At 37.2% G+C, this 15,630-nt stretch overlaps 1 protein-coding gene across 1 annotated transcript in view; it reads right to left on the minus strand.

The window, feature by feature from the left end:
- Positions 1-15,630, minus strand: part of Ercc6 (ERCC excision repair 6, chromatin remodeling factor) — a 79,947-nt gene that overhangs the window by 5,046 nt on the left and 59,271 nt on the right. Inside the window, exons 12-20 of the mRNA XM_076834268.1 lie at positions 14,102-14,197; positions 10,519-10,734; positions 9,590-9,700; positions 8,942-9,061; positions 8,420-8,514; positions 6,744-6,889; positions 5,953-6,657; positions 1,085-1,289; positions 234-309 (exon numbers count right to left, since the gene is read on the minus strand). Coding sequence (XP_076690383.1) covers positions 234-309; positions 1,085-1,289; positions 5,953-6,657; positions 6,744-6,889; positions 8,420-8,514; positions 8,942-9,061; positions 9,590-9,700; positions 10,519-10,734; positions 14,102-14,197 — 1,770 coding nt within the window. The remainder of the gene's footprint in view (positions 1-233; positions 310-1,084; positions 1,290-5,952; positions 6,658-6,743; positions 6,890-8,419; positions 8,515-8,941; positions 9,062-9,589; positions 9,701-10,518; positions 10,735-14,101; positions 14,198-15,630) is intronic.

Genomic DNA, 15,630 nt, shown 5'->3' on the forward strand with positions numbered 1-15,630 from the left:
AGCACATAGTCAATATAAACTCCAACACTCAAGGTAGTTTTTGGTAGCTTCATTCTAGAGGATGGTGGTCTCTAGGCATGTTCCTTCCAGGCTGTCTTCCCAGCAATACTTTTTTCCATGTATTAACTTTCTGAGGGCAATAACCATCTTCATATCCAGAATTTGGTGAAATTTTCCTGGCAATTCAATCAAGAAACTCCCTCACATTAAAAACAAACATGCTATCTTATTACCTGGCATTTATCTGTTGGAGATGTTGAAGGACGCTGCACAGAGAGGTTAGAGTTCTTTTTCTGACCAAATCTACTCCTAAATAAGAAAAAGAATCACAGTAGGTAAAATGTTAGTTTTTGTGACGTGATGATCAAAATATTTCTTTAATAGCTAAATTTGTTCTGGAAAATTATCTTCATCAAGGTTATAGTTTCAAAAGCATGTCATTTTTGGTTTTCAACCTGTCTGCTTTGATTATTCCACTTTGTTCTACTGGGAAGTAACTGATGCATCTTGGAATGAGACCCACTCAGTATCCTCATTCAGCACATGAAAGCAATCACATTCACATTACAGGTAGGAAAGTTATTCTAAAAATGGCAAACTGAAGAGCATAGTAATTACTGATTGGTATAAGTTGGTTAATCATCTTATTAAAGTTTAATCATTATTCTGAATCTTGCACTATTTAAAAAAATTTTTTTAGTTGTATATGGACACAATACCTTTACTTTATTTTTTTTGTGGTGCTGAGGATCAAACCCAGAGCCTCACACAAGCTAGGTGAACACTCTACCACTGAGCCACAACCCCAACCCTTTTGTACTATTTTTAACTTTGCCATCTTTCAAATAAAACTGATTACTACTTCTCCTGAAATTCAGCTTTAGAAAGCAGGGAATGAAAGTGAGGAAGAAGGTAAGACCATTGTATTTCCCAAATCACCCACTCTGATGAACACAATGCTTCCCTGAGAGATTTCCTATTACTGCAGATAAGCAAGCAGGTGAGCATGTTCACCTGCCCTGACTTTTCTGCTAGTCTTCACTGTTTGTCCTGCTTGTAAACATGGCAGGGAGCAATCTCTTACTTTATTCCTGCTGGTGCACCTGAAGTCCCCCTGTGGCCAGTCCAGGTGGGGATACCAGACACTGCCCCAAGACACCTTTGTCGAGAGAGCCTCAGGGCTTTCAAGGCGTCCTGGGCCACTCGGTTGGCTTCTGCCTCTACCAGGACATAATCTGGGCTGGCTCCATCTATGATTGCATCGTGCTTCACCACGCTGTGCACACCCACTGATAAAAGAACAAAGAAAACAGCGAGAGTCACATTTCAGTTCATTGAACAGGATACTATTTTCCTCTATAATAGTCTAGGATTGTAGGAGATGAAAAGAACATCTTTAGCTGCTATTTGCGAAGTGGCTATTAGAACTCAGGAACTTCACAAAAACCACTTCTATTCACACTCACTACTATCCTAAGGGGGAGAGTTATTAATTATCCCTCTGTTAAAATAACTAGGGAAAATGCTTTAATCTCAACTTTAATATTTACCCTTTCCCCTGCTATCCAGAAGAAAAGCAAAAACCTATTAATAAATTCTTCAATGAGGAGAAAATATAAACCAGAATTATAGAATTTCTAAAAAATAACAATCATAAAAATGCTATGTATCAGAATCACTGAGACAAACTTAATATAGTGATCAGTGGACAATTTCATAGTCTTGACACTTATATCAATAAAGAATAAAAAGTGAATTAAATTCCCAAGTACAAGTTACAAAAAGAAAAAAAACCTATACAAAAATAAAACAAAACTTCCAACCAAAATACAATAAAAACAAAAATACCAGGAAGAAAGTAATAAAGAAAAAAGCGAAAATAAGGTAGAGAACAACCACAGATCCAGTTTAATAAATCAAAATCCTAGTTTATTGAAAAATAATACAAAATAGACAACTAACTAGCATGGCTTAATCAAGGGAAATAAAAGGAAAAATAAATTTACAGAATTATAAATAAAAAGGGAGAAATTATTATGGAACAAGTGGATTTTAAAAAAATCACCTCTATGCAAGTTGGAAAACTAAACAAAATAGACAATTTCTAAGGAAAACAGACCAGTAACATAGAAGAAATAGAGAAAGTTATCAATGATAAACACAGCACAAAGAATATAGATCAATATCATTTATGAACATCAATAAAAATTACTAAGTACAATACTAGGAAATAAAATTTTAGAAATTCTATTGTTTGTGAATAGAATAGGAAGCTTATAGATTTCCGTATATTAATTTTTATGTTTCATTCTTTTCTGAGTTATTGTTAAAGTTTTGTCATTGATATTCTAGGATTGTCTGGATGGGTTGTCATTAAAAACTTCAAAAAGAAGGATGGGGACATAACTCGGTTGGTAGGGCACTTGTCTAGCATGCACAAGGCCCTAGGTTCCATCCCCAGCACTGGAAAAAAAAAATAAAGGAAAAAAAACTGCAAAAAGAAAATTTTACTTTTTCATTTTATGTCTTTAATTGATTTTGCTTTTTTTTTTTTTTTTTTTTTAAATTGCACTGGCTAGTAACTCAATTTAAATGGAAAGTGAATACTGGAGATAATATACATCTTTCCATTCTCAGTGGAAATAACTTCTATCGTTTACCCATGAAGTAAGATTCTGGTGTTATGACTAAGGTATATGTTTTATTATATTAAGGAAATATCATCACTTCCCAATTTTGGGGGTTTTCTTCTCGCATGGATGTTGAATTTTGTCAAAGGCATTTGCAGCATCTATAGAAATCTATAGATGATACTAAAACCACCAGCATCATAATATGGTTTATTAAATAATGGGATTCTTAATCTTGAACCAGCCTTGATTTCTAGAATGACTCCCCATAGAGTATAATTTTCTGACTGCTATGGGGTTCTATATCCTAGTATTGTACTTAGTATTTTTTTATTGATGTTCATAAATGATATTGATCTATATTCTTTGTGCTGTGTTTATCATTGATAACTTTCTCTATTTCTTCTATGTTACTGGTCTGTTTTCCTTAGAAATTGTCTATTTTGTTTCGTTTTCCAACTTGCATACTCTATTTCTTCTATGTTGCTGGTCTGTTTTCCTTAGAAATTGTCTATTTTGTTTCGTTTTCCAACTTGCATACAGGTGATTTTTTTAAAAAAAGAATACAATGGTGGGAAAAGCTCCATATTACAATAACAAAGAACATAAAACAGGAATAAACCCAAGATACATGTAAAGCCATTACATGCGAGAAAACTTTAAAACATGTCTGGGAGGACACGTTAGGCCTGAACAAATGGAAAGACATCCCTTGCTCTCGACTGGAATGACTTTATAATCTTTCTCCCTGAGCTAATTTATACATTTAGTGTAAATCCAATAAAAACACCAAGAACTGCTTTTATGAAGCTAGATAAACTGATTCTGACATATGAAAAAACAAACAAGCACAATCAGCTAGGAAAACACCAGAAAGCTATGCCTTAACTGACAGCAGACAAACAGTAGAACACTTTAATTCCAAGTGTGTTGCCAAGGCAGGAATAAATAAAGCAGGGGATCAGTCACCAAATCTACAAAAGATATAGAAATGCTCTATATGATAAAGGTGGCATCTTAAGTCACTGGAGAAAAACAGATTTTAAATAAACGATGCTGGAAAAGGTAAGGAATTACCTTTTTGCAAGTAGATTAGACAGACTTAAATGTAGAAAAAAAGTCATATAAGTAATGTGGTGAAACATGATACAAATTCAAGAAAACGTGGTGAATTCCACTATTATCTAAGTGTAGAAAATGTTTTTGTTATCCATGACTCAAAATAAATAACAGGTAAGACTGATAAATTTGAATTACCTTTTTTTGTTTTGTTTTTCAAGGGGCTGGAGATCAAACACAGATCCTTGCACATGCTAGGCAAGTGTTCTACCACTCAGCTATATCCATTTTTCTAGATAACATTTTCATGAATAAAATTATTATAAGTAAAACAAGACAAATTGAGAAAATATATGCAACATATATGACAAATAAATCAATAAATAGGAATGTTTGAGTTAATATCCTCAATTTATTAAAACAACAACAAAAAACTTAAAGGGGAAACAAAGGCCAAAAAACTGATTTAGAAAACAGGCAGAAGTCATAAACAAACAATTCTCATGGAAATTAAAAAAAAAAAAGAAAAGGAATAAGATAAAAATGGTTCTATAAATGTTGTTCAGCTTCACTCAGTGAAATAAAACAAGGTATCATTCTTCAAATTTTAGATAGTCAAAGTTAAACATAGAGCAAACTCTCTTAGCAAGGGTCTGGGACAGACACTTATACATTACTGGTGATAATTCAATTTGATATAAACCTTATGAAGGGGAAAAGGACATTATCTCCAAAGAACAAAAAAAATATATACATACATACATACATACATATATATGTGTGTGTGTGTGTGTGTGTGTGTGTGTGTATATATATATATATATATATATATATATATATATATATAAAATTACCTTTTGATGCAGCAATCTCACTTTTAGAAATTTTCTCTGAAAATATATAGGTTATGCTATCAGCTTTTTGTCACTGTGACCAAAATACATGACAAGAATAACTTAGAGGAGGAAAAGTTCTCTTTGGTTCATGGTTTCATAGCTCATAGCTGGCTTCAAGGCAAAAATACCATGGCAGAGGAAAGCTGCTTAGCTTGTGGCAGCAAAAAGAAAAATAAAGATCCACAGAGAGTCACAGTCCAAGGACACATACCCCATGACCTACTTCCTATAGCCATGCTCTACCTGCCTATTAATACCACTCAATAGTTCAGTTATCAATGGATCTATTCATCGATGAGATTACAGCCTACATAATCCAATCTTTTCACCTCTGAACACTGCTGCGTTGCTGAACATGAAAACTTCTGGGGGGACATTTCCAGATGTAAACCATAACATGAACACAAGATTATTGCAAAGTGGAGATTTAAAAAAAGGTATTAATAATCTAAATGCTCAAATGTGAATAAACTATGGTATGTCCACATAAAAGCAATAAAAAAGTAGGAAGCTTTCTATTAATAAATACAGAGTGACTGTCAGGATGTATGACAGTTTTTAAAAGGTTAATATAAGATATTATAGTAGGTACCCTTTGTATCAAGAAGGGGTATAAACACATATAACTGGGGAGGAAGTGATGGAATGGAGGTGAAGGTAACAATTCTTTGAATATATCTATTTGTATAGTTTTGACCTTTATAACTTTATATTAATGTATTATATATTCAAAAAGTAAAATAAACAAGGATAGGGGGACCCTAAAATGGATAAAAGCAGAAATAAACTAACCTGTGTTATCAACTGGGACAACAGAGAGAAAGGAGAGGAAAAAGAGGAACCAAGAAACTTTTGACCATATTGTGTGGACTAAACACTCCAGACCAAAGACAAAAAGAAACATAAAAAAATATTGAACTCTAGGTAGTATGGTTGTCTTTTGTGGGGGTAAAGGTTGGGAATTCTAATGCTACTATGTATTCTAGGATTGATAAAGTAAGTCAAGCTGCTGAGAATGATTATTAATACTTCTCAGTCTAAAAGAAGAATCACGAGCATGGAAAGGACCCTATGTAGTTGGCTGGGAAATTGCCTATTAAAGTTCAGACAGAACATGTCTATTTAAAGCATTACATCTTGCCTGTGAGTGGTTATTTGTTTCCCAAAGTTTCAAACTCCTCCAGTTCTTCAGAAAAGGGGGTAAATATAATTTTCAGAATGTCAATACAATTGAAATCTAAATTTTAGAAGGAAAACATCTCTGGTTATGACCCCCCTCTGTATCATCAGTTAAAGGATGCCACACTAAAAATGGCTCCTTGTTCTCTGTTCCTAGCACCTGTTGGTAAATGTATCTAAAGTATTACCTGATTTTTTGAAAAGCTTTTCCAAAACATAATCATCACTGCTCCGTTCCTGGGCCTCACTCGCAGGCTCAGTGTCTCGTTTGTGGTACTGCCTTTTCTTCACCAGGTGTGGGACTCGAATTCCTTCAAACTTGGCATCTTTACAATGCTTAGAGTTTTTGGCCTTTGGCTGCTGCCGCAGATGTTTTTCTGAGATCTCTTCTTCTGACACATTATGATGTTTTGTTTTTGACTTGTGCTTATAAAAATGACTTTCAATTTGTTCATTCTTCTTAAGACGTTCTGACTGAACCTGGGAGCTTTCTCCTTTATAAGAAGGACTTTGCTTTTCATCGGTGCTTTCTTCACCAGATGGCTGGGATTTTCCACCAATGCTTGCAGAATCTGAACAGTCCCTATTTCCACTAATCACTATTGGCTCCTCCCGTCCAGACACTGCTTTTGTCTCTTCTCCAAGCCCATCACTGCTAGTTACGTTCCCATTTCTATGAGGGTTACTTTTTAAAGGATTATTTTCAGTAGAAGTTTCTGTATTTCCTTTAGTTTCTGTTGCCTTAGATTTCTCTTCAGTCAATAAGGCATCGTTTATAGATGTATCAGAATCAGGAAATTTTCTGCATTTTGGAATTCCACTATCTGTTCCAAAGGCTGATGGAATCTTTTTTTTTAAATGGCATTTGGGTGTCTGAACATCTGAACCAGTTCCTTTAAAGAGAGAAAACAACACTAATGTTACATTACATTATTCATATAAAATTGATAATTCTGAATTAAATGACTTTATGTAATACCTGCAAAAATAGCACTAGTTTCAGTGCTCTGTGATGCATCAGGACTAGTCAGAGTAAACAGCTCATAAAGATCATTCGATTTGAAGAACCGCCTTTGTTTTGGATCTTTTAGTACTCTGTTTGTCAAAAACTGCTTGAAGATTTGTCTATAAAGATAAAAATTATGCTAGTATGAAATAATGTTAGATACACTTCGAAACTTCAGTTATAAAACAACATGAGATATAACTGCATCTGTATAAATGCCTAAATCATCCCCAAAACTTTCAGTCTTATAAAATTATAGTTCTGGATGTATATATCAGTTGATCTTCCATGTTTCATAGAATTTAGATTTGAAAGAATACCTTATTAAAATGAGCTTTTACAACCTCAAAACATTTCTTTTTTTTTTTTTTTAAAGAGAGAGGGAGAGAGAGAATTTTAATATTTATTTTTTAGTATTTGGCGGACACAACATCTTTGTTTGTATGTGGTGCTGAGGATCGAACCCGGGCCGCACGCATGCCAGGCGAGCGCGCTACCACTTGAGCCACATTCCCCAGCCCACCTCAAAACATTTCAAACAATATTTTTCATACACATTCATGCAGCTAAAAGCTTCTCAAAGCTGCAAGGGTCTCCCTGATTCATGGACCAAAGGTCCCATCTCCTGCCCTGCTCTGACCTTCCTATGATGGGTTCAGGAAACTGACCTCGGTTTTGCAAAGTCCTGACTCTGACCTGCCCTGTCAGTTCCCACTTGCTGATCCACACTCTTTGCCAAAGCCCCATACCATTGTCCCTCTTACAGTCATCTCGAGAAAGCAGCACTGTTCCCCCAAGTTAAACCTCTCTTCTCACAAAATCATCTCCAATCCTCCACAATAGGACTTAAGGACATGGAACATTCTAGGAATAATCCAGGGCACAGTGGAGAGTAGTAGCTTTCCCTTAGCAACTGGGGTATAGCACATAAGAATGAACTCTCCAGTGGGTGGCAAAGTCTGGACTGCTGAATTTATCATTGCTGAAAATCCCTGCATTCTAAAGAAAGATAGAGAAAGAAACAGATGTTCCATCAACCTCTCTCCAAGAGGCATCTGAGCCCAAGACTATGCTGATCACACCTGAAAGGCATGTGAAAATGCCAATGTTAACTTCAACTCTGCCACTTTTCACAATTTCCTAAAAGAAAGTGGAATATTGCAGGGCACAGTGGCACACGCCTTTAATTCCAGCGTCTCGAAAGGCTGAGACAGGAGGATTGGAAGTTCAAAACCGGCCTCAGAAAAAGTGAGGCATTAAGCAATTCAGTGAGACCCTGTCTCTAAATAAAAATACAAAATGGGGCTGGGGATGTGGCTCAGTGGTCAAATGCCCTTGAGTTTAATTCCATAAACCCCCACCTCCAAAAGTTGAATACTATAGCAGGTAGAAACAGTTCTCTCAGATAAGATTATCAAGTTTACACATAAGTGGACTTTGAAGTAGAATAAGATGATCAAATTTGAAGACATTTTTGAAAACTCACCATTAAGCCATCTATGCTATGTCAAAGAAAAAATCACAATAGAAGAAAAACTATATCCTTTAAGTTATAGCAATTATTTTATTTTTAAAACAACACTTAAAAAATACTCCCTGCTCAAAACTCTGGGTGCACAGTCAAAACTTGGGCAGCCATCTATACCAACCGATGGTAAATCTTCTCTTCAATTGTGCCTGCCATCAGAAGCCTATACACAGTCACCTGCTTCTTCTGGCCTATCCTCCATGCTCGCTCTCGGGCCTGCAGCAGAGAGAGAGATCTTAATGAGGACCCTTCCCCTGCAAGTGCTGATTAGAAACAAAGATAGCTGGTCAGTGCTTTCACTCTCTGAGATAAAATTTTGGCTAATGAGGCCACAGGCACCTAAGGCCTTTTAAAGGACATGAACAGTCAGTTGACAAAAACTGAACCAAGACATCTAGATCTGAAAAATATCCTAACTCTGCTTGTGCTCTTTTTACTCCATATCTAGAAATGGATGCTGTGGTAAACTGCTGAAAACTCCTCTGCCTATGGAACCCTAAAGGATGTGTTCATTCATGTAAAAGAACAGGAAACTACCAAAATTTGGACTGTGAATCAATTAGAACATTAAAGAATGATCACAATGCTAACCGAGAAACTCCATTTCTACTAACACATTTTGGTTTTAAAGTAAAAGACAGACCTGTGTATCAGTGCTTGGGTTCCAGTCAGGATCATAGATGATGACTCTGTTGGCCCCAGTCAGATTGACTCCTATGCCACCAACCCTCGTGGTCAAAAGAAACACGAAGATGGACGTGTCCTACAGGAAAGACACATGGCACTTAGCAGACACATCTGAGACTAGCTACAGCTTTTTGTTTCTGCCCACACATATTCTATATGTGGACAACTAGGCTATTCCCAGTATGAGGAATGGTGACATCCCAGAGACCTTTGGTGAACCAGGCTCACCTCATAATTCCTACTCAACTAATTATATTAGTAACATTTAAAAACTGGGTTTTCGGGGCTGGCATTATAGCTCAACAGTAGAGTGCTTGCCTCACAAGGTACTGGGTTCGATCCTCAACACCACATACAAAAAAAAAATAAAATAAATAAAGATATTGTGTCCATCTTAAAAAAAACCAAAAAACTGGGTTTTCAAGAAGGACATTTTTTAAGTACATGCATATCCCACTTCCCAAAGATCCTGAAGTGTACAGAAGCACAACATCTCCCTTCAGCAGCTACCCAGCCCTAGGAAACATAAACACTGCTCAGGTGGCTGTGGATGTATTCACTCTTGTCCCTCTACACATAGCAGCACAGTTTAACTCCTTGTTACCTCATTGTATTTTGTAATCAATGGTTGTCTTGATGCTATGGTAGTGCTTCCATCCATCTTGAGATAGGAATACTTCTGGCTTCTCAGGAACACTTCTAGTATGTGTAACATCTGTTTGATGGGAGGAAAAGAGCATGCGAATAAGATATACATCCTGGTGAGTCTTTCTCAACCTGTATAAATAGCCATATCTTCCCCAATGGGCCTATTTCCTTGGGATTAGTTCTTAAAACTTTTTAAGTAGCCCTACCTCAGGCCCAAACTCACCTTAATACCAGAATCACATCTTTTTTTTTGTAAACCAACTCTAGTCAGGTACAGTGGTGCACGCCTGTAATCCCAGTGGTTCAGGAGGCTGAGGTAGGAGGATCTTGAGTTCAAAGCCAGTCTCAGAAACTTAGCAAGGCCCTAAGCAACTTAGGAAGACCCTGTCTCTAAATAAATAAGGACTGGGGATGTGACTCAGTGGTTAAGCACCACTGGGTTCAATCCCTAGAACAAAAAGCAGCAACAACAATAACAACAAAACAATTCTAGATGCCATTTCTAGAGAAAGAGCCAAACTGCAGGCTGCCATCTTAACAACAGTGGCAGACTTGCTTTAGAAGCATTTTAATTTATTATATACCACCACCACCACCCCCTCTTTTTTTCTTTTTTGTATTGGGGAATAAATCCAGGGTTGCTTAACCACTGAATTATGTCCACAGCCCTTTTCATTTTGAGATAGCACAACCCTCAGCAAATAAGTGAGACCCTAAGTTGCTGAGGTTGGCCTCAAACTTACGATCTTACTATCTCGGCCTCCTGAGTCACTGGGATTATAGGCATGTGCAACTGTGCATGATGATTATATCCTATTTTTAAGGCATGAAGAACAGACTTCTTTCTTATATGAAGAACAGATAGAACTTCTCTCTTTCACTCACCTGTCTTGACTGAGAAAACAGCAACACTCGCTGACCCTGCTTTTGCCATATTTTCAACAAAGACTCAACAACAATCATTTTCCCAGAACGTTTCCAGTATCCAAACTGATTTTCTTCTAGTTCATCATCTGGAAGACCTCTGAGATTCTTGGGACCTCCAGAAAAGAGATCAGGGTGATTGCAGATTTTTCTTAGGGCTATAAGTCCAGAGAAAATCTGTGATACAAAAGAATATATGTGCACTCAGATTACCCATGTAAAAATAATATTCAGGAAAGAAGGAAGGGAAGGAGGCTATTCCATATGTGCCATGGATTAAAAAAAATCATTCTTTACTAGCTTCTTATTTTCTTCCCTAATTGCATTATTAGGAGCTGGAAGACATTAACTTTTGCTCATCTTCTTTCCCTGATAGGGCAATTCTCTGGAAACAAAACAATTCTATTGGACTGAACATGTCTACAGGGGTCATATTCAACTGCTGATAATTTACTTTCTTTACTAGTAAAAAATGGTATGTGGTTAACTGCATTGTAATCTTTATATAAAAACTGACTCCTTAAAAATAAAAATCTGAAATATCATACCAATCTAAATTTAGAGAAATCAGTCATGTTAACTATCAGATATATTTAAATATTACATTCCTAAGCAACTCAATGAAATTCTGCAGTTGAATGTGTGAGTCAGAGGCTGAAGTTTCATTTACCTGTATATTATTACTACATCAGAAAATGAATCTGGGGCTGGAGTTGTGGATCAAAGGTACAGCACTTGCCTAGCATGCATGAGGCACTGGATTCGATCCTCAGCACCACATACAAATAAAATAAAGATATTGTGTCCACTTATAACTAAAAAAAGAAAATGAATCTGCATGACAAATGCACAAATGAGAAGGATATGAAGAAAGGTTCATGCAACAGAAAAGTATAAGAGGCTGGGGTAAGTATTCCCTAACCCCTGCCTCAGCCCGTGCCTGAGGACATTAACAAAACAGCAAGAACAGGCCTTCTCACAGATTTCAGAGTGTGACTCAAATAAAATTCATTAGTATGAGAGCTCAAGTAGAAAAAGAGATATCAGCTGGGTGTGGCGGCACACACCTGTAATCCCAGCAGTGTGGGAAACTGAGATAGTATGATTACAAATTCAAGGCCAGCCTCAGCAACTTTGCAAGGCCCTACACAACTCAGGGAGACCCTATCTCAAGATAAAAAATAAAAAGAGCTGGGAATTGGCTCAATGGTTAAGCACTCCTGGGTTTAATCCCCAGTACCAAAAAGAAAAAAAGAGCTAATAAATTAAGTGAATAATCAAAGGGATGACAGTTTAAACCCCCAAACAGTTACACAAGCAAATAAAAGATCTGAACAAATCAGAAATACTGTGAAAACTCTCAAAGAGCCATCTCTAACTCATTTTTCTTCCTCTTGTCCTGCACTGTCTGACAGAGTAGCCACTAGCCACATGAGGCTATGAAGCACATTAAGTGTGGCTAGTCTGAATTGAGATGTGCTGCAAATGCAGAATATATGCCCAATTTCAGAAACTTAATACAAAAAAAGAAGAGTAACATATCTCATTAATCATTCTGAAACTTTGATTATACATTAAAATGATATTTTAGATATATTAGGTTAAATAAAATACACAATCAACATTAATTTTCTATTTATCTATTTACCTTTGTAATGTAATTGAAACTTACAGGTGTGGCTTGCATTCTCTATCTATCATTTTGATCTTGGAGGCACATGAAGAAGTGAAGGGGAGATTTAAGAGCTGAAGAAATGTGAATGATTTAGAAGCCTTTATATATATCAGTGACTGATGAAGTAAGAAACAGATGTAGTTAAAAGAATGAAAGAAACTACTGAATCTGGAAGCACAAGCACTCAGATACTATGAACACAGGCAGCCACACTGCCTGCATTCATCTCGATCCACACACATCACTAGTCCAATGGGACAGGACAAGGACCATGACTTCAAAGCTCAGCATGGATTAAAGGATACAGAAAGGTCTGTATTCTTAAACCTGGATTCCTAAGGCTTGTTTTGAAAGCACCTCGCAGAAATGGCTCTTGCTCAGGATGACAGCAAGCAGAGTGAGCATCCTCAGCCTTAGGAATCTTATATATCAAATCAATAAGACAAAATTCACAGGGTATACACAAAGAAGGGGTACAGTTTAGTCTAAAGCCCTACAGCTTTAGACTAAATGCTGATTATATTCTGCACCTACTTATTTAACATACATATAACCACATATATGTATGTGAGCACTTAGTGCTATCTATAGTTACAATGTTATTGTAGAAAAAATGTGTAAAAATGATTTTTCCTCAATGTGTCCACTCACACCAGCACTCTGGGGCTATTTCCCTATATTCTGCATGGGAGCCCCAGTCCCTGAAAACCTCATCATTGCAGATGCCAATACTTAGCTATTCTTCCACTAGACCACAGGGTTGGATTCAAATACAACAGTATTGCAGTAGAGATGAAATGGAACATACACAAATTTAATGTATTCTTTCACTTCTTCAAGGCTTGAAATTTAGTCAAAATTCTCACCAAAATGTTTTCAAAGGGTCACAGAAAATTCCTAACCCAGCAGAAACACATGCCATCTAAATAGCATTTAGATACTAGCTTCCAGCATACAATCTCAGCAGCACATTCTTATTTAAAAAGTTCCCAGGGACAGTCCACCATGGGAACATGTTCCAGAGAGCTAAATTCTAGCACATTCATTTAGTTATATAATGTTTTTCCATTGTTGTTATTTTGTTTTTTTCTAAGAAGACATTATCTACTTCTGAATTCTGGACAACCACAGGAGTTTTTGGAGTTTTGGAAGGAATAGAGTGACATAAATTCTTTTTCTTTTCCTTTTTTTTTTTTTTAAGAGAGAGAGAGAAAAAGAAAAAATTTTAATGTTTATTTTTTAGTTTTCGGTGGACACAACATCTTTGTTTTTTTATTATTATGTGGTGCTGAGGATCAAACCCAGGGCCCTGCGCATGCTAGGAGAGCACTCTACCGCTGAGCCACAATCCCAGCCCATAAATTCTTTTCACACAAAAAGGGGATGATGAGAATTAGAACCAGAGACATTTAAACCAGAATTATATTTCTTTCTAACCTGGAAGTGATTCTTGTTTATTAGGGTTCAGGACTCCCTTAAGAAACTGATGAAAATTATGAATCCTCATAATCCTCTCATTATATATAATTTCTGCCATCATTCCCAGGACAACCCAGCAATGTACCTGACACTCATCTACCTGCTAGGTGAGACCCTTGAGAGCCACAGGAACTGTTGGCCTCGTGGTCACACCCACAGTTGGGTTCCAGCTCCATAGCTCATGGCTACCAATCTCCCACTAGTGACCTCCCTCCTTTGCACTTTACTATCTTCATGCTAGATCTCTGACTTCATACTTCCCCACAGCTCACCAACAAATCAACTGAGAAGACATGATATAGAAATCCTGACACATTCTAGACACCAGTTTCCTTTTCTCCCCCACCTCTTCTCATACACAAGTTATACAGCTTCAGTTCTATGGCTGACCTGCATCTCTCCATTGAGAATCCTGTAAACTTCTTTGGAATCAATGAAATTCTGGTAGACTTTCTGCTGCTCATCTGTAAGACGGCAAAATAAGACCTACAGGGGAAAAAACAAAGAAAGTATAATTAAAAAAAATTATTAGAATAAAGTAATTAAAATATTACAACATAAGTATTTGGTTCCCTAATCAAAAGAATACAACATGGGCAATTTTAACAATGCTACTTACTAAAACAACAAAAAATGATGATACCTCTCATTGTTGAACAAAGACCATTTCTCCATTTTTGTATCTACCTATCTCCTGGTCCCTGCCCTATTACCCCAACAGTCCGTAAAGACTAGCTTCCTGTTCACAGGCCAAATTCAGGATCCAAGTACAGACCATTCCTGGCCTCAACGTGCCCAGACTACTCCACCTTCCATGCCCCTTATGCGCACTCTGCTCAGCAGACCTGACAGGGACCTTCACCTCACCTAGAATTCCTCTTTTCCTGAAGTTCATAAGTTAATTAGACTCATCTCTGAGGTCAATTACTCCATGCCATTGGGTTCATGGACTTCCTATCTCTCAACCTTTCTCTTTCTCTAAATTCACCACCATCACCTCAAGGCTTGACTTTCTTCTGTGGCCAGTCATATACCCTTGTGTGGCCAGACAGCTACCCTGTGTCACCAGTATGGGCTCTTTTCAACCTACTGCACTTGCCATATGAATTTCCCAGAGGCAGATCCACTCTCCCACCTGCCTTCTCGACTTTTTATGGTCAATATCTAGCACCATCTCCCATCCTGTGCAGCTTGCCACTTCCTTGTTTCAGAGAACGCCTCCACACACAACCTGCCCAGTACCTTCCTAAAGCCCAGTGCAGCATGAGAACTGTTGTGCCAACACTCATTTCCCCAAGCTACTCCACTTCAGCCACCGTTGTCTCAACTTCTATTTAAAAGCAATCATATAAAAACAAAATGATAAAAATCAAACCTGAAGCCACCAGAATCGGCAGAATTCCCTAGTTTCCACTCCCTAAAATGTTTCTACTTCTGCATCTACCTCACCTTAGTTTTCCTTATTCCAGAGGAACACAATCCAATAAAGGATCAATCTTAACTCCTCAACCTTTGCACCATATCTGAAAACCATGACCACTGGATACTCTAAAAAAGGGAGGAAACTTCCTGAAATAATAGGGGATAATCCTTACTTCCATTCCACTGTTTCACCTAGGTGTTTCTGCAGATAGCAAGTCTGATGGGCACCCCGACTGATGCCACTGATTTTGTTCCTATGTGTCTGTCACTAATGACTTCAGAGATGCCAAAATCATCAGGTTCTTTCCAGTTCAGTCCATTCACCCTGTTGTTCTGCACTCCTCCTAACCCACTTCTTACCTGTCTTCCTGGGCTTCCCTATCTTCCTAGCCAGCTTCTTTTCTTTTACCCTTTTCTTAGGTGTTAGTGCTCCTCTGGGCTGCTTGTCTTTTCTCATTCTCCACCTATTCCACGGGCAAACCAATCCCTGTTTAGCA

Source organism: Callospermophilus lateralis, chromosome 15 (assembly GCF_048772815.1).
Source record: "Callospermophilus lateralis isolate mCalLat2 chromosome 15, mCalLat2.hap1, whole genome shotgun sequence".
Classification (NCBI taxonomy): domain Eukaryota; kingdom Metazoa; phylum Chordata; class Mammalia; order Rodentia; family Sciuridae; genus Callospermophilus; species Callospermophilus lateralis.